This window comes from Sporothrix brasiliensis (assembly GCF_000820605.1).
Source record: "Sporothrix brasiliensis 5110 chromosome Unknown Cont14, whole genome shotgun sequence".
Lineage (NCBI taxonomy): Eukaryota > Fungi > Ascomycota > Sordariomycetes > Ophiostomatales > Ophiostomataceae > Sporothrix > Sporothrix brasiliensis.
The window spans coordinates 277,294-300,555 of NW_024467133.1; the positions used below are offsets into that span (position 1 = coordinate 277,294).

Genomic DNA, 23,262 nt, shown 5'->3' on the forward strand with positions numbered 1-23,262 from the left:
ATGCCTCCTGTTAACCCAGTGATCGTCTCAGCCGGCTTCATCGCCATTTCCGTGGCCGTCGTCACCGCCATCGCCGTCTATGAATCCCCCGAAGTCCGCCGCATGGCTGACGACCTCCGTCGCCGTATTGCCGTTGCCATGCAGTCCCTCAACGACACCGTGAACGGCGAGGACACCGACGAACGGACCAGAAACAGACAACACGAAGGCGAGCCTGTCTTCAACCGCCCCGAGGACGCCGAGGGCTTCATGCTCTCGCAAGGCCGCCGCGCGGCCGGAGACCCGGGCGTCGTGGCCGACGAGGAGTCCCGCCGCCGCCAGCGCGAGGAGCTCCTGTACTGGAACCGCATGCAGATGGAACGCAAGAAGGAGGAGGAACGCAAGGCCAGAGAGGCGGCCCGTACACAGGCACCGACGGGCGAGTCGCCGTCCTCGGCGCTGGAAAGCCTGCAGAGAGCCACCCGGGACGCAGCCGCAGCGGCCGGTATTTACTTGCCGTCGCTGGGTGGACCCCAGGCCCAGCCTCGCAGCAAGACGTCGTTTGACCAGTTTATGCGCCCGGACCACAACGCCGACCGCGGTACCTTTGTCGTCAACACGGGCGCCGATCTGATGCGGATGAGTGACTCGCAGCTGTCGTCGGCCGAGGACCCCTTCAGCAGCGGTATGCTCCGTCGCCGGCGGCCCGAGGGCGTGCGTGGTCTTCACACGGCTGCGCTGTACGCCAACCCGTTCGGCGACGAGTACGGCATTGAGATGGACGAGCACGACGACGACCATAGCGTCCGCAACGAGCGCCGCCACACGGCCGACCCGACGGCCGCCGAGGCGTACAACGCGGGCACTGCCTACCTGATTGCACCCGACCGGGACGAGACCATGTCCGACATCTACAGCGCGACGGAACCCGACACCAGCACGAACCACATGGACGCCGTGTTCGATCCTCTGCCGGCGATCCCCGAGGCCCGGCAGACCACCCGCTCCGAGGTCTTCTTTGACGTCGACGACTACGCCGACGAGGCCAAGGCCGAGGCGTCACCCACCACGCTCGCCGCTGCCGAAATCGACTCCCAGCTGTCTCTGCGGCTGTTCCGCAAGCCCGAGGACAATGCCATCGACGACACGGTTGTTCTGCCAGGCCAAGACACCCAGGAGGCCAACCAGGAGGCCAACCAGGTCAACACCGAGGCCTACAACTCCATCCAGGCCTGGGCCCAAAACTCCAGCAGCCTGCCCGGCTTCTACTCGCCGCTGCCCGTCACACCCTCGGTCGGCATGTCCGAGCCGTCCATTATTAGCGGCGGCGAGATGACGCCCACCGGGTCCGTGTCTGTGTGGGGCGACGACCACTCGGTCGTTGACCATGCCGATGCGCAGACGGACAGTGTTCCGGAGCTTGTCCCGGTGGCAGCAGCACAGATCGCGGCGGCACCGTCCGTGCCCTCGACCACACCGTCCTCGTCTTCCGCCGTGTCCGTCGCCGATGCCGGCGCCTCCGACTACGGCGTGCTCAGCGAAGCCGACGACAACAGCGACAACGGCGAGAACGGCGAGAACGGCGAGAACGAGAGCGAGAGCGAGGGTGTCCTGACGCCGACGAGCTGGTCCGAGGTGGGCAGCGTCGTGAGCGAGAGCGATGCAGGTGTGCACGCCGTGCAGGCATAAACTGTTGTGTGGCAGTTGTTTGATCGTTTGATTTGGTCTTTTTGATTTGGTCGTTTCTTGCTCTTCATATGGATGGCGTTTTATACATCGGCTGGACCAGGGAGGAGTTTATTTACCGGCTTGTTGCTTTTTTTGCCCTTCTTTTCTTCTTTGCTCCTCCATTATTGTGCCTACTTTTTATCCTCTGCACATTGATCACCCGACTGGGATATCCCTGAAAAACGAGGGAATCCAATGGAGCGTTGCGTGTCGGGTAGCTTTGCCTCAGACGTGCATTGAGCAGGACACACCACATCCCTATGAGCTTCACAGCAGAACCTACTCATAGATATGTAACCCAACCAGTTCCACACAATAGGCGATGAGGGGATCTGTCCGTTCTTGGAACTGTCTTCTTCTCGGTCGTTGAAATAGCTCCGACTAACATGAATACAAGTCGGAGGGGAATGGCTTAGAGATTACTCAAATGTTTTCATATTTTCTCCTTCATGACGCATAGTCTCCGCGTACTCCAAAGGCATGTAACTAAATCTGGATATTCTCAAGCACCATACATCATACCTCTTTTACCAGAGACTTCGAGTTGCATTGAAAATCACGACACTTGCTAGACAATCTGCTAATCCGTAAAAGATCCTCCCCGCCCCCCTCCCCCGTAACTTAATACCAAACGGGCAATTGTTCAGTGTGCTGCACTGGGCAGAAAAGGGTTTAGAAGGACTCGTCAGCCAGTTGACGCTCATTGGACCACCGCCCCAGCAGCCCTGTTGCGCCTTCCTGCGAATGATGCAGCCCCCTGTCGTGGATAGCCCCACTTTTCAGATGGGCTCCTCTTCTAGCGGTCACGTCTTCTCGTTGTCAGTTGCCTTCATCCTTCGCTCCTGCCTTATGCCGACGCACCACTGCAGTTTTTGGTTTGGCCTGTTGCATTCTGACACTCGTGCCTTCCTGCTTCCTGGCTCGGTTTCTGCAGTGTGGACCAAGATTCGCCCGACTCTTGCAGTAGGCTTATTCTTTTGGTCCCGCCTCTTCTGTTGCAGGAACTGTCCTTTCGTCCAGTGTTGTGTCCAGTGTTCAGTGCTCAGTGGTTCCAGTGTCCTTTGCCAGTTCGTTGTAGAGGCGTTCCTGCCCACTTTCGTCGCCGAATGTGCCGTGACTTCCCTGTTCGTCGCTGCTGGGGCCCCTTTTCCCTTTTCAGTCGCCGAATCCATCCCCCTCTCCTTCCGTTTTTGCTTCTTCTCACGAGGCTGTTGTGATTGTTTGCTCTTGCCCGTTTTGTTCTTGGTCCTCCCAACAAAAGGCACGAGGGTGAACTCACGATCTTTTTTTTGTGGTGGCCCTTGTTGGCCGCTTGTTTTGCTTCTTATATCTTTTTCGGTCTTCTCGTCGTGTTCCTACTTGGCGGCTCGCTAGGCTGCCCTCAATTCGACTTTCTCGGCCCCGTACTCGTGCCAGCATCATATTCATTGTTGCCTCCCGGCTCATTGGCGAGGACGACTGAAATCCGGCAGCCTGCTACTATCAAACGACGACGAGAATTAGCAAAGTAGACAAACGATCATGCACGGCCTCCTCAAGGCCGGCCTCTTGCTGGCGCCGGCGCTGGCCAGAGGCGTCGGTGCCACAGCATCGCCACAACGTAAGACATGGAGGAACCGAAGTTGCGGAGGCGCAAGACGTCCCGGGATCATGACGAGACGCTCGTGCCTTATTCCTATCTCCTGAATGTCGGGGGACTGACTCTCTTCTAGACGACAAGCCGTCGGCCTTTATCACCCTTGACGTTCCAGATGCCGGCCTTGAGAACAGCACGCCGTTTTTGGTACGATATTAGCCCGTTTGGATTTATGTCTCGTACAATTCTCTCGCCGGGCAGTCGAGCCCCTTGGACACAGCGCCACTAACTTTTTGAAACTGGCAGACCTTCCGCCTCGATGTCTTTGAGTCGCTCACCCCCTGCGGCACCGCCAACGTCACCATCAATGGCGAGGCCCTTCCGGAGGACGGCAAGCTCTCACTGCCGCTGTACCCCGATTTTCAGGCTTTGGACACCACCAACGCCGACGCTAACACCGACGAGACGAGCAACAAGGACACGCCATCTGCCGTCATCAGCTGGGGGAGCGACTGTGTTTCTTGGGGTGGCCGGGACCGTGAACAGGTGATGAACCTCCGCATCGTTTCTGTCAACGGTGTGGCCGTCGAGGACGACGCCGCCAAGGCTCCCACAACCGTCCGTTTCCGCCAAATCGCACCCGCCCGCATCGTCCTTATTGAGAACGCCGCCAGTACCTTCCATTTCAACGACGAGTACTTCAAGCCTCCGACGACTTTGACAACCTCGGCTGACACGGCCGCCGACACCGGCGACAGTGACAACACCTCCGACAACGACGCTGATGCGGCCGACCTCATCGCCTGGGAGAACAGCCTCATCATGATGCACCGAAGTGTCGCCCTGCTGCACCACAGCATCCACGCTCGCGAGCGGTACATCGTCGATCGCTTCGGCCCATCTGCGTCTCCTCTTATCGATGCCCATAAGTACGGCGCCGGCAAGAGAGGTGGCCCTTGCTCCGACGTTACTTCGGTGATCGGCTCGGTCCTGCACAAGGTCGCTGGCACTGCCAAGTCGCTCTACGGCGAGCTGATTGCCAACACGTTTGGCGAAGACACGCCCCGTGGCCAACCTGGCTGGGCCCCGCCGCATAGCCATCACCACGGCCCTCCTCAAGGTCCTCGCCATGGTCACCCGAAGGGCCAGCCTTTTATGTTCCGCCCCTACTGTGTTCCTGAGCATGGCCGTGCTGGTCCGCCGCCCCCGCCGCCGCCGCCACCTTCATTCCTCTTCCACTGCTCGTCTGTTTTCGCGCCTCTACCTGCGCCTGACGACGAACTAACGACCCCGCCGCCACCGCCGCCGCCGTCCGAAGGGGTCCCGCCGAAGCATCCTCATGGCCCTCCTCCTCCAGTCTCTCAGCCTTCCAACGACGAGGATCACCATCATGGCGGTCCTGGTCCTGAAGGTCCTTCCTGGGTGGGTATGGCTGGTGGTGGTCGCTTTGATAAGCACCCTGTCAACAAAGGGGGCGAATTCCGCGGCCGTAAAATGCATGGCTATGGCCCGGATGGCTCCCAACCACGGGTTGCGTGGAAGCATGGCCACCATGGCTACGGCAGCCACCTGTTTAGGCATGCCCCAGTCGCGAAGATGGTCGCTTTCTTCAGTCTGGTTCTCATCCTTTTGTTCGTCTTCGGTCGTCGCTGCCGCAATCGGCGTGTGAAGGAACACCTGCTTCGCGAAGCCAGTCGCCCAAGAGGCTTTCGCAGGTTTGCAGCTCGCTTCCAACGGATTACTGAGGGGGTCCAAGACCGTCACGAGCGTCGACAAGACCGTCACGGGCGTCGACAAGATCGTCAGGAGCGTCGGCAAGCCCGTCGTGAGCGTCGCCGTGAGCGTCGCCGCGAACACAAGGCGTCTGTTCGCGGTTTCTTCCGTAATGTCCGGCGTTTTATATTCGGAGGCCACAGTGGCGATGAGAAGTTGGGCGAGCCCAACGCCAGACCTTCGGATCGCACGAGCCTCCGCACACCGGCTGACGGTCACATTGTGACCAGCACGCCCCCGTCTCGCCAGCACTCGCCCGCCCCCTCTCTGGAAGACGAGATTGCCGAGTTCCGTGCCGCAGCTGACGTTGTTGGCCAGATGATTGCCGCCGAAGAGGGTCGCGCTGCCATTGCGCAGACGGCCGAGTCAAGACGGCAGCAGCAGGACGACGACCTGGAGCGGGCGATGCACTCAGTCTCACCACCGGCGTCTCGGAATGCCATACCTCCGGCCCCTGTTTCTGCTTCTGCTCCTGCTGCTGCTCGTGCCGCACCACCACCGGCACCAATAGCACCCTACCGCCAGCCCCCACCACCACCGCCGCCGCCGCCATCCGTGGTGAACACATCCAACGCTGTTGCCGGTTACGGCCGGCGCGACGCGGCCGGCATTGATTCGGACTTTGATGATACCGAGTCACTGCCGCCTGCGTACTCCCCTGACGACCACGCATATGTCAACTTCGTTGAGGCGTCTGTGGTTGCGGACGGTTTCCAGTACCACCCGGGCGCCAACCATTAAGTTCAGGAACGACCATCGAGTCAACATACAAATGACCGCCTAAACAAGCTAGTGTGCTTTGAAGCGAGCCATATACGGACATTTCTGGAATTTGTTTTCTTTTCTATTGCACGGCATATCGTGATGCTCCACATTCTATGTTGTCACACTTTTTCTATTTTCACTTTTCTCGATTTACGCAACAGCACGGTTTCCTTTGGGTTTCTTTGTTTCTTCCTTATTAGTATTTTCCGGTGTTATAAGTTGCAGCAAGCTTGGGCCGCAGGTACATTGTTCTTATGTTATGTTTTATACTGTATATTTCCTATGTCATCGTCGGACCATCTATTTACAGGCAACGCAAGGTTCGCGCCCTTAATTAAGACAGATAGTTTTTCTTTTTTGGATCACGCAAACATGGACATTTGATATATTTCGGACTACCGATAATTGCTTCCCTCATGCCTTCCCATTCTTTGGTTTTGATGATGCCCGCAGGATAAACGCATCATAATTTTGCGCTACGCGCTCCACGCCCTCGGCCAGTGTCCACTTCTTGATGGCACACACACGCCGACAAATGTTTTCAAGTGCAGCATCCATTGCCGGACCGGCGGTATGCAGATCGCTTTCAACCAGAATCCGGTCTTCCGGGCACGCCGCAATGACTTGGGCCGTTCGTTGGCACCCGCTCTCGGTGCTGCAGTTGACAGCAGTGGAGAAGGAGAAGTATATGGCAGAGGGGATGTGGGGGTCCAGGTACTGTCGCAGCATGTCGACGGGACCGCTGAACGAGTGCAGGCAGATGGCCGGTGGGAACGGTTTGGGTGTGGCCTCAGCCTTGCCCGTCCGTGCACGGCGTCCATGGCCATCGTTACAGTGACTGCCGTCGTCCTCGGCGCCCTCCTCGCTGTCACTGTCGTCGTTTTCGATGCCCTCGATGCCGGCGATGCCCTTGATTTGGTGCCGCTCGCGCCGGGAGAGGACGGTCCGCGCATGGCCACGCCAGGTCGCAGCCAACGTCGAAAACAGCAAGCCATGCGCCTGCACGCCGTGGACGCTGACGGGCCGCTTCAGTTCGGCCGCCAGCCGCAGCTGGCCCGCGAGAACGGCCACCTGGTGTGCCGGCTGCACACGGAACGGCGACAATCGCCGGCCCTCGCGGCCACCCGGCGTCAGTCCTTCGGCCGCTGCACTACCGCTCTCGACAGCCGGTTCGGGGACGCGGAACGCTTTGTCAACGCCAATCTCACCGACCAGGGCCGTTGGATGGTCGATGAGCCGTTGACGCGTCTCGGCCAGAAAGGCAGACAACGGCCGGACTGCAGGAAGACTGTTGGCCAGCGCATCGAGCGCAGACAGCAGGGCCGCCGTCTTGTCGTGGTTGTCTTGATTGTCGTGGTTGTCGTCTTTGGCGTCGTCCCTCTCCGTACCCAACGGTGGAGACGGTGTCAGGACCGATGCCAGGTGCCGTCTCTTGTCCTTCATAGATACGAGGTCTGCACTGCCGCTGCCTTGTCCATTTGGCAAAGCACCTGCCGATGTATCATCGTACAGTTGATACGAAAACCAGGGGTGCCAGCCAAAGGCCGGAACGACCTTGGGGTCGCCGGCGCCAAGCTGTGCTACCAGGTCCTGGTCCTGCGCTCGTGTCGACATGACCGTCAGCGCCGCCGTTCCCATGCCCGATATTGTATGCAGCGACGCCATCGTGTCGGTCGGGTGGCAATGGGCATCGCAGATGCGACCTGTCTGCCAGGGAAAGATCTCGTCTGCATTGGGATCGTCCAGACGCACCGCCGCCTGCGGCACATGAACGTCGCTGTCGCCGCACATTATGCGGGGTGTGAGGACAGTTGAATCGGTTGATAGAGGCACACTTGAAAAATATTGTTTTGGATGAAAGTGTTAATTTTGACAGCTATATATAGTTGATGTGCTGAAGGATTAAAAAGAGATGTCGTTGGCACCACGCCCTGTTACACGTTCTGGAGAGCTAGCGGAAGAGTCATCAAGCGGGATCAGCCGGCGGGGTTTTACAGCGGGAGCAACCCACTAAAACTTGCCCAACGTGGAAGGGCTCCAGAAGACTGCAGACTGGACGACGAAATACATAAATCATCCCATCACAGTCACCACGTTTGGTATAGAGGGGAGTCGAGGGGCTCACACTTTGTGATTTCTTTAAAATTCATAGTACTCATAGTATCATACCATCGCTGCACGGCCGGTCCACGGCAGCGCAATGCCTATACCCAAGGCGCAAAAATGACAACAAAAACGCCGTACACCAGCCCAGTCTATATGTACAATTCGGCCATATTTCCCTCGTAGCCCTTCATTTGTGCGTTCCTCCTCTGGCTGCAGCTATAGCGTCTGCCAGAAGTAGTTGGCGTAGAAGAACCGTGAGAACTTCTTGTCCATGTTGACCACATGCACGTCGCCCTTCCGGTCGTTGCGGATCACCGCCCGCGACCATTCGCCGTCGTGGCCCGCGCCGTCGCGCTCGAGTTCAATTCCCAAGCTGCGGTAGACGCGCAGGCGCAGCAGCACCTCGTCCTCGGTCGCCGCGGCCGCCGCGCCGCTGCCGCTGCCACTGCCACTGCCACCGCTGCCACCGCCGCCGACCAGCGGGCCGTCGTCTCCTTGCAGCTCCAACTCTTGCAGACGCGCCGAAAGATCCGCTGCCTGGGCCGACAGCCGCTCCGTCTCCATCTCGAGGTCCGACGCGGCCTTGGCCACGCGGAATTTCTGGGTGTCGAGGTGCGCAATCGTCGGCGCGTGCGCGGCCGCCGCGTGCTTCGACGCGAGCTCGTCGTGCTGGGCGCCGAGCGTGTTGAGCTGGCGCGCGAGGCGCTTCATAGACGCCTCGGCCTGCTCAACCTGCAGCTGGCGCGCTTCCTGGAGGGTGGACAGCGATTCCTTGATGCGGGCGACAGCGGCCTTGTCTGGTGCAGTGTTGAAGTTGTCGACGGTGTGCTGGATGAGCTGGAGGGAGACAAGAACGGTTAGTAGGTGGATTAGGTAGACAAAATGCTCTCCCTGGCATCGTCCTCCCCTCGTCATGGTGCCCCCATGGTCTTTTTTCTCGGCGCAAAACGTACCACGGACGGGTCTTCTTCGAACAACATGATGGGCTGATTTTGGGGTATGGAGATGCGATTTTTCTAGTCGTAATTTGTGAGGACTCCGTTGCGATGCGTTGGCCGTTCAATCAATTCGCGAAACCGTTTCATAAAGTGTCGTCGCGGTGGTTGTGCTGTGTTGACACTGTTTAAATGATTTTGCCGCTCACGTTCGTCGCGAAACGACTATGCGCGCGTTGTTGCCATTAATGAATGCGAGCGCGTCGCTGGGGTGATTATCTTATCGGTGACCATCGCTCCTTCCCCAACGACCCGCCAATTATTGACGGAGAGAAACAACCACACCGTCATTGATCTACATTTTATTTTGTTATAAAAAAAGGGTTGTGAGCAAAAGAAGATATTTGTACGAATTGACGGCTGCAGAGCCTTTCGATACGGTTGACAATTACTTGTGGCGACGTTATAAAAATGGCCTTTTGTTTACCATTTCGCGAAAGCACGACATAAAGTGTCTCCCAGCGATAGGTAAAACAGGAAAGTACGATTCATGTATTCTGCATCATTTCTCAATGCTACAACTACCCACCCATCTTGTTCAGACGGTCGGTCCTGCCTTCCTCGCCAACCAAAGTTCGTCTCTTGGGCGGCTGCTGATCGCACCTGCCCGCTTCCATGAAGTCACATGTCGCTATTACGTCGTGCACGCGGGCAGGAGCGTGGTGGCCTGCAGCAGGCCGAGGAGCTACTTCCACAACTTCCCCTCTTCTCTTTTGCATTTGCGAAATGCAAGGTCGCTGGGTCGGTAACACACAGCGCTGCAAATTAGCGTCTTAGCGCCATGCAGCTTCGCCCTCTCAACCCTCTGTGGCCCCTCTCGAACTCCCCAAGGCCCAAATCACAGCGCCATGCGCGCGTGTGTCCGGAGCCTGGACCGTCGGAGCAATATCTTACAACGCAAAGCTACGTCGTATTAAACTTACAGCGCGAGAGCGCTATGACGACGTACAGCGTAGGGGCAACAAGCGAGCGCGTGCCGTGCACGTTTGGACCCAGCGAGTTCGACGCCGTGATGCAAAACTTGGTGCGCGGTGGTGGCGGAAAGGGTGGGGTTTCGTGGGTGCCTGCTGCCGTCTGCTCCAGTTGTTCCTTCCCTGTTCACTAGCAGGTTTTTTTGCCTGTTCCTTCCCCAAGCCCAAACTCTCGTTCACTCCATAACTCTCTAGAGTCTGACGAGCAACTTCCACTCACAACCTCCTCAACAGCGTTAGCCAACTTGAGCTTGATTTCCTCCCTTTCCTCTTTGTTTCTCACTCTACTTTCCCACCACCACATCGACGATATCTACAAACGACGTTTCCCTTCACACGTAACGACACAACCCGACGGCACGAACCGACAACGTCCTCATCCGCTTCGCGCCACCGACACACGACACCCACAAAATGACGGCTCTACCATGTACGTCGCGCGATCACCACTTGTGAAGCTTATCCGACCCTCTTTCCGCATTCACGGGCCTCTTCTGTCCGGTTTCCCCCCCTTTCTGCGATAGTAATTGCTAACGCTGCCTTTGTTCGACCGACCAGACGCTGTAGATGCGGAGACGTACGTGTCTAGATAGCTTCCTCTTCCCTGTCCTCCCTGGCCTCCCTGGCTTCCACCATGCCATTTTTCCGCGATCCGCCAACTCTCCGGCTCGGTGTCGGCCATGTGGCTTGGCATTGATATGCGTCGCGGTGCGCAACCTCGAAAGAGTGCTCACGTGCCATTGTGGCCGCTGCAAATACCGTGCCGTACTCGGCTCTGAGACTGCAGCCGAGCCGAAGAACATGCCGATTGTCCTTCAACCACCGCGAGGCCTCTCATACGCTGACTTTTTGGTTTTTCTTTGTACAGTTCGCTCAACCCGGCGGAGCTCCAGGTGCTGCGCGCCCAGTTCGAGAAGGAGGGCGACATGGTCGGCGTGCAGACCAAGTTCAACTTTGCATGGGGCCTCGTCAAATCCAGCGCACGTGCCGATCAGCAACAGGGCGTCATGCTCTTGACCGAGATCTTCCGCACGTCCCCCGAACGCCGCCGCGAGTGCTTGTACTACCTGGCCCTCGGCAACTACAAGCTCGGCAACTACGCCGAGGCCCGCCGCTACAACGACCTGTTGCTCGAGAAGGAGCCAACGAACCAGCAGGCGTCGAACCTCAACACGCTGATCGACGACAAGGTGCAGAAGGAGGGCCTCGTTGGCGTCGCCATTGTCAGCGGCATCGCCGTCGTGGCGGGCGTCGTCGGTGGTGTCCTGCTGCGCAACATTGGCCGCCGGCGGTAGCTCTTATGAATCACCTTCCCGGCCTGCCGACGGTATCTACGAGCGCCGACCGACGGTCACCAGGAACCTTCCCACACGAATCAAACCTATACAGCGCATCATCCAGCAATCACGAAACAAAGCTGGACCTTTTTTCTATATCCGGGCTGGGAAAGGAAAGGGCAAGAGGAGTTTATTTTGCATATTTGTCTTTTTTGTTTCTCGATGCTTCTTGTCTTTGTCTCATATCTTTTTCTGCCGCCATTCGCCATGCTCGCTGCATCGTCCTGACGTCCTGACGTCCTTTCTTCTTCGAATTTGTGTTTTCTTACTACCGAATAATGATTATATAACAACAAGCCACGCCCGACTGCATCTTGCGCCGACACCACCCCTTACAACTACAAATAACGACAAAAACATTCAAAAATCCAACGTCAATCCAAAGCCTAAGAAACAAAATCAAAACCAGGGAACGGACAGGAATCCAAAGAAAACGTACACTGCTGGGTGCCCTCTCCTTTGTCTCCGCGGCAGAAGGAACAGAGAGGGTACAACCGTCCCAAACCAACGCCACTCTCAGTATATAGCTAAATGCATATGAATCGAAATGAATTTTAAGTTCAGTTTGTACATTGCGAGCCAGACACGCAACATAAGAAGCGTAGTCGTTTGTCTTGAAGACACCGGCAAACCCATGTTAGTGTGGTTTGTTTAGACATATGCACGTTGGCCCTGCAGGTGATGGAAAGCGGCAGCCAAAATAAGATGCGTGTTATGCATGAGCGTGACAGGGGAGGATGGCCTAGCCAGATGGGCTGGAAATGGCATGGAGTTAATACGTCATGGCCTGAGGATGGATGTGCATGCGTGCAGCTTTGCCGTCCATCGCCATGCACCTATGTCTGACTGTCCGTGTACTGTGTTCTGCATCTTATCAAGAAAAGTCCTGTCAACTGTGGTTTTATTTAATGAATTCAGTGCCTGGATTTTGTTACTTTCCGCATAATATTTTTGTAATAAATATTCTCATATCATCTGCCAACCTGTCCCGTGAGAAACGGCGTGTGAAGCATGAGGCTAAGTCGAAGTGGCGAGGCTACTGGCCAGGTAGTCTTGCGGTATTCTATGCTACCATTGCTGCCTCCCGGGCCTCTCACAATATTGCCACCCAAGACAAAACTCGCGGGAGACGGATAACAAGCCCTGGCCATCAAAACTCACCGTTGTAATGTCTTCGGCCAGCAAGGTTTGGGCGGTTGTCTGGCGGATTGTTTTAAAAGCGGCCGTATCGCCGTTTGTGCTTGCCCCATAGAAATAGCGACCGTTTTGTCACAGATGTCCTGAAAGGCAGGAACGCCTCACAGTTCAATAGAGGGCAGTCCTCTCCATAGCAACCGGGAGACATTCACAGGTGTTGTCTTCCAATGAGCAAAAGAAGATAAAAGCCGCGCAGTCATTATCGGCAGCAGGCTCACTCTCCACGAACAGCACGTCACACCGTCACAGCAAACTGACAGTCCGGTGGTGCGTCATTCGTCGACAACTGTCATCCACCTACATTTGTTTTGCCCAATAGGCCCAAGACCTGCACTAAGAACTCTATGCTCCTTCTTTTGCTGTCTTTGACTTTCTGCGGCTCTCCAAGCGGCTTCCAGAAAGCAACCAATCTCCACAACTTGGCCATCAGGCTGCGTTTCGATTTGGGTGGCTAAAATTGCCGTGCCCGTGGGCCTTGTTCTCTCCCTCGATTCCAGTTTCTTCTTGGCCTCTTTTTCTATTTTCTCGCACTCCTTTGCCCGTCCTTTGAATCGGTATCCTTTTCAGTCTCATTTTGCCCCATACATTGCCCTGCGGCTGCCCTGCAGTCGTCGGTCGTCGCTTCCTTGCGCAGCAAACAGTGCAGCAGCAACCAAGCTGAAGTACCCCCACACTGTGCCGACCGCGCCTGCCGTTTCCACAGCACACTTTCGCCCGTCACAAATCAGCGCTGATTAAATGTCGCCATCCACCAAACAGCAAAATCAGCCATTCTTCACAGAGCTGGACGCAGCACCGCCCAAGAGCGTGGGAACGTGAAGACACAAAGAGAACAGAGCAGGAGTGCTGCTGTCCCTCGTCTCCAGTTGACCGTTTGATCACTCGTCGGCCAAACAACAGCGCCCAACGAGGCTCTCCAGTGTGCCACCCGTTGGCGCCCCTTTTGCTCCCTCCTTTTTGCACATTTTTAATCCGCTTTCTTACTTTTCTTCCTGTTATCTTTCTCTCACATTTCTTTCCCCTTTTCATCACTCTTCTCTTCGTGGGATCAACACAACGCACCGCGAACCTGTCTTGCGGCTTTCTACACCCTTCGATTACCGACCGTCTGCTTCCTGTAGACTTAGGCAAGTGGGTCCCGTAGTCCCCCTTGGTTCCGCCTTCCTTCCGTCTGTCTCCTTCCCGGCACGTCAACCCAACACCTTGGTCGTTAAGCCTGACAAACTTCCCAAAAGCAATTATCCGAAACCTCCTACAGACAAGACACCGCCGTCAACAACGACCACCCTACCGACAAGACGCTCGGACGTCTTCCACGATCCGGCCGATACCTTGAACCTTACCCGAACCCTATTTTGCCCAGCAAACGCATAGCATACGGCGCCTGCTCCGTCGCCATCTCTCGGCTTTTGCCGTTCGCATCGCCGCGGCTCTCCTGCAACGGGAGCAGCAGCCAGGCGGCAGTCCGCGGCGACAGTCCGCGGCGACAGTTCGCCTAGACAGCAGAGACTGCCTTGGCCGTTGCCAGCACAGCCGCCGTCATGGCATCGGCGTTTTCCCCGTCCCGGCAGCGCCTGGCCGCCAGAGAAGGCTACGATGTTGCATTTTGCCACAACTGCTTCCATGAGTGGTACCTGAATGTCGGTGCTGCGTCGCCGCCTCCGCCGTGTCCACGCTGTGGAGCTGAAGTGGTCGAGATTGTACGTCGCTCGTTTGCCCCAGGAGCTCCTGCGGAGATCCGCCTCGCCTCCATCCATTCTAACCACGTTCTACAGGTTGAGGACAGCGACAACGATCCACGAGGTTACCAGCAGCCCGGTGGGCTGCCTATGTTTGCCGAGGTCCTCATGGGCCTTTCGGGTCTCGGGTCCTTGGCGCGAAACGGCAACCGTTCGGACGGCCAGACGAGCGACGCTGGACACGACAACCACGACGGCCGAGATCGAAATGCCCCCTACGACCCCTTTTCGAATCCTGGCGGCCCTGGTCCTGGCCCTGGCCACGACAACGGTCACGACAACGGTCACAGTCACGACGCGACGGACGCTGCGAACGACCCACTGGACGACGGGCTGGACGACGATATGTACTCGGACCCGGACGAGGCCGACATTGACGTGGAAGAGTACCACGGGCCGAACAATGTCTACATGTACCGCTCCACCCAGCGGTTTGAACCGGGGTCGCGCGACCCAGACGACCCGCACGACGACGCGGCGCTTCTAGGCATCGGGATTCATGCCTACAATCCACAAGCGGGGGGTCCGTCTCCTCACCTGCGGTCCCCAGTGCCGGGCCAGCAGCCACGAGAAGCGCCGCCACAGGAGCCACCCCTAGCTCCCCAACGAGAACCGCAGGAACCGCCGCGACGGGTGCCGGCGGCAGACCCAGCCGACCCCCGGGCTATGATCGACACGTTTATGCAGTTCATGCACGGTCTGGGTGATGGCAACCGAGCTGGCCGTTCCGGCCCCGAAACGCTGTTTTCGGGCGGTACGAACAACAACCAGGGCGGGGCCAACGAGCCCGGAAACCCCGGTCGCCAGAACATGCCGGGGGCCATGCCGCAGCACCGGACTGCGACCATCAACACCAACTTTGGAACTACCAGTTTCACCATTGCCACGGGGCCCTTGCAGCGAGATGCTGCTGGTAACTTCAGCACCGTCTTCGCCAACATCATGGGCAACGTCGGCCCGCCCAACGTCGACCGCCAGAACCCAAACCAGAACCAGCGGGGGCCGGGTGGTGCGAACGGCGGCAACGGCACCCTCCCACCCTTCTCGGATGCCCTGCAAAACCTGCTCGCCATGATCGTCGGCCAGGGCGCCGCAACTGCTACCTTCAATGGCGATGCTGTCCACTCGGACGAGGCTTTGGACCGCATCATCACGATGCTCATGGAGAACAACCGCGGCCCTACTGGTGCCCCGCCAGCCTCTCAATCGGCGTTGGATGCGCTCGAGCGCAAGAAGGTCGACGCCAAGATGCTCGAACCCGACGGTCATGCCGAGTGCACCATCTGCATCACGGAGGTGCAGCTCAACGAAGAAATCTTGTACTTGCCGTGCAAGCACTGGTTCCACGAGGAGTGTGTCGTGACCTGGCTGCGCCAGCACAACACGTGTCCTGTGTGCCGCCACGCCATTGCGGGCAACACGAATGCCGCGCCCAACACGGCGCCCAACAATGCCAATACAACCCCAGGTGCGGCTCCTCCAGCCGGTCAAGGAGCACAGCAGCAGCAGCAGCAGCAGCAGCAGCAGCAGCAGCAACAACAACAACCGCAACAGCCGCAACAGCCGCAACAGCGACCCATCGGCGACTTTATGCGAAACCACCGCATCAACGCCTCGACAAATTTGGCCGACCATCTGCAGTTTCACCAGCAGCAGGTCAACCGCGCCCGTCTGAACGCGATCCGTGCAGCTGCTAATCGCCCGCCCGAGTCGGGGCCGGTGCCGGTGCGTGGAGCTGGTCCGAACCTGAACCTGAACGTGAACCTGAACCCGAACCCGAACCCTTTCGGGGCCTTTGGCGGCGGCGCCTTTGGATCGCCCGCCGGGTCCCCGTTTACAGGGTCGCCGTTCAACGGGTCACCTTTCCAGCAGCCCTCGCCATCCCCGACGCCGTCATCCACGACGCCCCCGCCCTCGTCCTCGCACAATGCCAGCCACTATCGGAGCTCGCGCGTGCCAGAACGCGAGGCCGCCGCCGAGCGCGAACGCCGCCGCCGCGACTCGCACTCGCCCGGTGCTGGCCCCAACGCGTCCAACCGCCGCTTTAACCTGGCGTCGCAGACCGACCGCCTCCGGGAGCAAAGGGAGCAGCAGCAGCAGCAGCGGGAACAACAGGAGCAACAGCGCGAGCACCAGGCGCACACGGGCGCTTGGATGGACTATGACGAGTTCCCGTCAGCTGCGTCGGCATTTTCCACACACGGCCACCAACGGCCGAGTCAGACCTCGAACCAGACCCCAGATCAGACTCCGACACCGACGCAAAGCGGCAGCGGCAGCAACGGTGCGACACATTATTTCTGGTACAGCAGCATGGGCCCGACGCACACCGGAATGCCGAATGCGAGTGGTGGCGGCCACAGAGCCGGCACTGGCCAGGGCAACAGCGGATACAACATGGACCCGAGCTCGGGCGGCAATGAGAGCGATGTTCACAACGCCAACAACAACGATGCCAACAACGGCGGCAGCGGCGGCGGCGGGTTTTTCAGCACCCTCTTCCGGGGTTTCGGAAGCGGCAATTCATCTAACACGAGACGCCGGTGAGACGCCGGTTGTGAGAACAACGGGAGAAAAAAAGTAGGAAAAACAAACATGAGAGGATACAAAGTGAATAGACTGGGAAGACCAGGCAAATATACAGGGAAATTGTGCTATTCAGGGGCTTGTTTTTCTTTTCTTTGGCTCATTGGCTCTTTGGCTTGGGAGTCCTTTCCTTCTTGTCACGATGTCGCCCACTTCCTTCCTCCGGTGCACTATTTTGGCTTTTTTATTACTATCTGTACGGCCTTCATGACAGCATTCAAACGATGATTTGCAACTGTGTCGCGTCTTTTTTTTTTTATGTCCTTTACTGTTTTCTTTGCTACGCGGCCCTTTTTAATGACCTATTTTGAATTTCTTCCACCTTTACATAGCCGTCGTTTTTATGATTAAAGGGAGTAGCCTTTACTAGAACAGTACTCTATTTCGAACTTTATTCCATATACAACAGTACTCTGTGACCCCTTCTCGCGAAGGGCAAGATCCTGTCTGACTGCGTATGCAATCATTGCCAGCTTGCATATGCACATGTATGCACGGTTAAACTTCGGTGTGAAGGATTTGCTTGCGCTCGTTCGCGTCAGTTCTGAGCGAATACGACAGTCAACGCAAATCACAACCACCCTTGCCTGTCTGCCGCCCCTAGGGCATATTTGCATGCAATGATGATTCATTGCGAGCCGTTGTCCCCTCCTCTCTGGACGAACACACGCATCGCCAGTTTTCAGGACACAACGTAGCAAAACGCTGGCTATGAGGATAGTCCGTGCGACGAAAAATGTGATAAAAATTTCAAAAGACCGCACCAGGCTCTCGGCCGATGAAATTACAGAGTTTCTTCCAGAAGACCAAAAGCGGACTTTCTCTTTCCCCGATCGCTGTCAGAAGCCTCTTTTGCCTTGTCAGTAGAGTCAGCCGAGTCCGTCACTAACGACGTAGGTGCCAGTCGCCGTGACGAGGAGTAACCGTCGGGGGAGGGCCCGCTATGCGAGCTGTGGACCGATTCGTATGTCGTACTTGGCAATACGCCAACGTGTACGTCGCATTGACGACGTACTGAGTAGCCAGATATACGGTGAGCACTCTGGAAAGGTGCTTCCTTGCAAGCAGCGATAACTCACCACGTCACTTTGCCGCGCTTGGCTCGGCTAGGGCGTGACGGGTGGGCAGAGGTCCCTGCAGCCTCTCCGCTGTTTGGACACTATCTAGACTTTTTGTGTTTTGTTCTCCATTGTCTTTCTGCGGGCCCTGCTTTCACAATCAGAGGGACTTTTGTTCTTTTCCAATAATTTGGATTTTGGACGTTTCTCCGCTGGATTTGTCTTCCTCTACATCGTAGTTGTACCGTTTTCCGCTCTCGCCGTTCCACCCAAATCGCTGCCTTTGTTTGCCACGGTGATGTCGTCTTTGATTCTCGTAGCTTGTTTTCGACAAACAGTCCACTACTCATTGCCTACAGCAAAAATGACAAGTAGCAGCTGTGCTGTACTTTTCTTCAATACCTCTCCAGAGTCTCCAAGCACGTTTTTTGTCGTTCTCTCCAGTCCAGCATATCCAACTCTCCTTATCCATGTGAGTGGAACCCGATGTTTGGTCCGACAGTAGAGCACTAATGCTGGGCTTGGACTAGCCCTCACAAAGGCGGGTTGCCCTGGTTGGTTATCCGAAAGGTTTATGTCGTAAGAGCTCCGAAAAAGCTCAAACAAGCCGAGTCACTGGGATGGCCTTTGCTAGGCCTTTTTGCTTGAGCTCTGATGTGCACGGAAAAGAGTCATCAGCACGCTCGGCCTTGTCTCCGAGGTGTCTGTAAACCAGTGGACCGTGCTCTGTACCGGCTTAGACGACTGTCGATTTGCTTTTTTCTTCCCTGCCTTTTCTTTTTGGCCCCCATTAGTCTAAAGGGAAACTCACCTGGTATTTTTTTTGGTCGAGTTCCGTCGTTTCTTTTGAATTATGGGCCATTTTACCTTGCGGCTCCGCAAAGTTCTCAGAAATGGACAAGTCGTTGCATTCGAAAGCATGCTCTGATGTTGTACGGGGCATTAATACTCCGTACCTTTCTTTTTGCTGTTATCAATCGACCGCCCAAGGTTGATGTCGCATTGTCAGAACACTCTTTCGCCTGCAACCTCCCTGCAGGACAGCTTACGTTGCGTTTGTCAGTGCCGGAAGATATAGCTCCCGGCATAGCCTACGCGGCTGTTCGAGGTGCCGCCTTTCTCAGAGGGTTGCAGGGTCTAACCCGTTTCTGGGATGCATGTGGCAGTTGGGGGCAGACTACGTCGCCCCAGCTATGTCGCACCCCTTCACGAACCTTGATACCGGAGTAGAACCACGTTTTCTGTTCTTTTCGGCGGCCATTTTGATTTCTGTCCTCATGTCTCCCTTCCTGATGCTGCTGTTCAAGGTTCAAGTCCTGAGCATTTGGCGAAAGATTATCGTAACAAGCCTCGCTATCGTCGTAAGCCGCTCTTGAGGTGATTGCTGGGATCTGCTGGATTCATGTATCATCAAAGTAGTTTTGACAAAACAAGCCACACCCAACGGGATATGCCGAAGCACGGCGTCGACCGAAAACAATCTCAAGGCCAGCCAGCTGTGAACTGGGATTTCCAAAGAGATGGGATACAACCACAAGCATCGTGCCATTGTCTTGGGATCCATCGCAATATGTACACTCTCAGCACACAATTGCTTTCCATGTCCGTAAGGCTCTGGTGGATCAGCCAACTGTCGAAAGTCAAATGACGATATCGTGCACCTTGCCAGCCTCGGTCACGGTCGAGATCCGCCCGAGTAGCGTCCGGCCACCGGACCTCGTCCGTTCCAGGCACGTCATGTCGTTTGACAACGGTCCCTCAAACTTGTCCCTGCTGAAGACCCTTGGTCCTTGGCCCCCATATTGGAACCACCATCACCAACCTGCGGCCACTTTGCGGCGCCCTCCTGTTAGCTGGCTAGTTAGCTTCTTGTTAGCTTCTCGTGCAGAACCGAGCTGTCGTCCAATGGGCAGGCTGTCATGGATGCTCGGCTCTGAATTCCGTTGTCTTAACGGCTCGGGCTCTGCTAAGCGAAAAAAGGGTCCGTTGACGGCAGGCACGAATAGAAAAATACACATACGTTGACTCCAAAGGGGCGGTCGGGATCCGGTTTTATTATTTTGGTGTGGGAAGGTGCCAGCAATGCACCTGTTGGTCACACTTGCCTCTGAAAGACCGAAGACGCGAGTCGTCCAACTGGGTCCTCTATCAACTCTCCTCGTGGGAGGAAGCGGCGACGGAGTATCCAAATGTGGTTGTCTGGAATGGCACGGGGTGTTCCTACGCTCTTGCGCAAAGCAACATACCGTGTGGCTATCAACGTGCATGGTCGTTTTTATTATGTTCTGTTCTGTTCTGTTTTTATTTTATTTTATTTTATGTTTTATTTTTTTGAGGATTCCTCTTGGAGCTGACGGGAAGCTGGGCGCTCCTGCAGTTTTCGATTGTCTTTCACTGCTCGGATCGCCCTATCGCAGCTCTGATCTATTGCCCATTCCGTCAGTTGTCCCTTCCCTCCACAATTTGCCGTCGAGCCCTAGATGTCAGCAAAGGCGCAGAGACAAGTCATCCACACCACCAAAAAACAAACAGCCCAAGATTAAAACGGTGATGCTGAAATGTACCGTGATTGATTCTATCGCATTGGAAATACTACTTTTGCACTTAATAATAGGCCCGTCTTTCGTAACGTACTTCAAAAAGCCAAGATCTTCCGCCTTTCAACAGGAAAGCACGACACCAGTTGGCTCGGTAGCTCCTTCTCTGTGCTGTCTTCGCCCAGGCCACACTAACTCGGGGGGGACACTTCTGCCCGGTTGACCTTTGTGGCGCTTCCCGACCAGAGACGAGCTCTTGCCTTTTCTCTGTCTGCCGGTCCACTTTTTGGTGCGCTAACAAATGTGCTCGGCGGGCTCCTTCCCCTGCTAGCTGGTGCTCTTAAAGCTCAACCGCCTTCTTCTCAGCCGTCACAAAACGCATTTGGCATTCAGGCATTCTGTCGCATTGGCATGGATCTTACGACCCGGGTCTCTCGTACTTCCGCCTCTGGAATATCACTTCTTTGTTGCTCATCCATCTGAGGAAGGACGTTCCCTGGCTTGGGCTGCGGCGTGTGTCGAGCACCCTGCCTCCTGCGTATTTCGTCTCGTCGTCGCACCTCGTCGAGTACCGCCTGCTCGTTTTCTTTCCTCTTTCGGTCCCTGCGGCCGTGACATGCTCCACTTCTTTTGCGATTTGCCCTACGCTTGTTCCACGCAGTTTCCACTCTTGTCGGAAGGGCCCCGTTCATTACGGAAGTCGTCGAGTCGGCAGTCGCTGCAGCAGGCGCCTTTGCTGCCATTGACGTCGCTCTTTTACTCTTACGGAGTATTCACACAATCGTTGGCCAACCTAAACACACTAACTGTGTCGTCTTTTGTTCCCTCGTGCAATCCATACGACACGCCTTGTAGATGATCCCCCCCCTCCCTTAAGTGCCTGCCTTGTCCACTCGAAAAGGGTCTTGGCTCTTTCCCTTTCTAAACCTTCTTGGCCCCTTCCCCATTCAGGTCGTAGCTGCTGATTTGTAACCGCGTTTCTGTTTGCGGAATAAGACGTTCGTCGGTGTCTGTCGTGCCTTCCCAACCCCATCTCCAACTCACTGTGAACGACGAAGTTGGATTCTCCGCGCATCGCACCTTCCGCCTCCCACTCCCAACAACGACTGACAAGCACATTATCCCAGATGCCCTTGTGCTCTTTTCATCCCTTTGCCCCCCCTCTTTCCTGTTCCTGTAAAGTTGTTTCTTTCTTTCTTGGTTTTGACTTTGTTTGTTGCATCTAGCTCTTTCTCTCCCCTACCTTATCCCCAGTCTTGTCTTTTTGCCTCTCAAATCTCGCTCCTCTCCTATTTACGTCGTACCAGCATTTGTCATATTTCTAGCCCAATTCCCCTTCTCTCTTCTTTCGTCTCATTTTCCCCCTCACTTCTTCTCCGTAGCTGTTTATTCCCAGGCCACAGCCGCGCCTTCTCCAATTTCTCACGCGTGTCCGCCACAGAGGAACGACACCAGCGCTGCAATTCCCAGATTATCTACGGATGACACGCCCACACGACTCTCGAGCCCACGCCTCAGCCCATGCAATCCGCTGGCCGCATCTTGATGTACAGTCCGCCCTGACGCTGGCTTTGTCGTAGCTCTCCCCGTCTATTCCCATCGGCCGAAAGCAGAGTTACCCCAATCGTCTCCAATTGTTCCAGAAGCAAGCTCCCAAAGCGTACGGCCACCGAAGCCCAGCGCTGTCCATCTAGATATCAATTCCAGACGCAACAGGCTACCAACACCGGCCGATTCGCCTCCCATTCTACTTTACAACCCGACCGTACAATACACCGTCGTTCCCGGATCTGGCACTTGTTGTACCCCGCTCGAAATTATTATCCAGGTCTCAAACGTGTGTAGACAGCAAGACACCACCCTGCTCTCCACGCCCGCAGCCTCGTCACCCCGGGCATACCTGGCACGACGCCGCGGAACCACCGAGTCACAACGAGATTCGCCCCGTTTTGTAACTGTCATTGCTTGTGCAGCATGCATTGCGCCTTCAGTTGTACACCACGTATCTTGAGCAAACGTCGCCCAATGCGGTCACGAGCATCAGGACCTTGTCGTGTGACACAAGACTAATCAACCCACGTCTTCTACCTTTGCGACCATTCGGTTTAAGCATATCTTGTACCTGCGGAGAGCGTTCTACCAGACGTCATTTGCTCTCTCGCCCATGCACGCGGCTTTTTCGATACTTAGATCCAACCCTGTTTTACAACTCCTACGTTACGCTCAGGCCGCAATTCATAGCGCTGTTTCCAGTGCTTTGGCAGCCACGAACTCTCTTTTGAGTATCTCAGCATCACAGTCTTCATCACAACACATTACACATCACATTGGGCATCCTCTGGGCAACATCTCTACCCCTTATTGTCCCGGCCTTTGCTACGCTCCAATTGCTATATCTGCTATAGCTTTTACGGGAATTACCGCCTTACGGCCGACCCGATTTGTTTGTTTGGCTTTCGTCCGTTTAATTCCAGCCCTTTATTCCCAGAGCATCACACTTATTATCACCGGAAACAAGCTTTCGCCGCAGACAGGCCTGGTGGCCACCCTTCCCCTGGGCTTTATTTTCGTTAACAACCCACCTTATCTCTTCTATCGCGGTACACGCTTTTGTTTGGGAAACAAATACCCCTCAACAGAACATCCCCGGGCTCTCTCCGAAGACATTCCGGTTGATATCCCCGTCCCGTCCAACGGGCGCATTGGCCCACCCACCTTTCACCAGCCGTTTTTGGTGTTGTCGATCCCGCGCGGGTCCACATCGAAACCTTACACCGCCCCCGCTCATCGTGTTATTACGGTTGACTCGACATCACGGCTACACTGGTGCGCACCTGCGAAGACGAAAGCAGCTGCGGCGTGGGTCACTGGGGTACGGTGATACTGCCATTGCTGTGCTGCACTTCTAGAGGGTG

The 23,262-nt window shown here is 56.1% G+C and overlaps 6 protein-coding genes across 6 annotated transcripts; 4 read left to right on the forward strand and 2 right to left on the reverse strand.

Annotated features, from left to right (window-relative positions):
* On the forward strand, window positions 1-1,668 carry SPBR_03692 (uncharacterized protein; the record flags this gene model as incomplete). Its single annotated transcript, XM_040761982.1, has 1 exon — window positions 1-1,668. The coding sequence occupies one exon, from the start codon at window positions 1-3 to the stop codon at window positions 1,666-1,668; it is 1,668 nt and encodes a 555-aa protein (XP_040622766.1).
* Window positions 1,669-3,228: 1,560 nt separating this feature from the next.
* SPBR_03609 (uncharacterized protein) lies at window positions 3,229-5,797 on the forward strand (the record flags this gene model as incomplete). Its single annotated transcript, XM_040761899.1, has 3 exons — window positions 3,229-3,307; window positions 3,420-3,490; window positions 3,590-5,797. The coding sequence occupies 3 exons, from the start codon at window positions 3,229-3,231 to the stop codon at window positions 5,795-5,797; spliced, it is 2,358 nt and encodes a 785-aa protein (XP_040622767.1).
* Window positions 5,798-6,235: 438 nt separating this feature from the next.
* On the reverse strand, window positions 6,236-7,612 carry SPBR_03740 (cut9 interacting protein; the record flags this gene model as incomplete). Its single annotated transcript, XM_040762030.1, has 1 exon — window positions 6,236-7,612. One exon carries the CDS (start codon window positions 7,610-7,612, stop codon window positions 6,236-6,238), a length of 1,377 nt encoding a protein of 458 aa, XP_040622768.1.
* Window positions 7,613-8,143: 531 nt separating this feature from the next.
* Window positions 8,144-8,907, reverse strand: SPBR_03838 (uncharacterized protein; the record flags this gene model as incomplete). The annotated part of the gene is made up of 2 exons (XM_040762128.1): window positions 8,144-8,764; window positions 8,881-8,907. The coding sequence occupies 2 exons, from the start codon at window positions 8,905-8,907 to the stop codon at window positions 8,144-8,146; spliced, it is 648 nt and encodes a 215-aa protein (XP_040622769.1).
* Window positions 8,908-9,859: 952 nt separating this feature from the next.
* SPBR_03749 (mitochondria fission 1 protein) lies at window positions 9,860-11,188 on the forward strand (the record flags this gene model as incomplete). Its single annotated transcript, XM_040762039.1, has 2 exons — window positions 9,860-9,978; window positions 10,762-11,188. The coding sequence occupies 2 exons, from the start codon at window positions 9,860-9,862 to the stop codon at window positions 11,186-11,188; spliced, it is 546 nt and encodes a 181-aa protein (XP_040622770.1).
* Window positions 11,189-13,968: 2,780 nt separating this feature from the next.
* On the forward strand, window positions 13,969-16,713 carry SPBR_03600 (uncharacterized protein; the record flags this gene model as incomplete). Its single annotated transcript, XM_040761890.1, has 2 exons — window positions 13,969-14,127; window positions 14,203-16,713. 2 exons carry the CDS (start codon window positions 13,969-13,971, stop codon window positions 16,711-16,713), a joined length of 2,670 nt encoding a protein of 889 aa, XP_040622771.1.
* Between the last annotated feature and the right edge of the window lie 6,549 nt (window positions 16,714-23,262).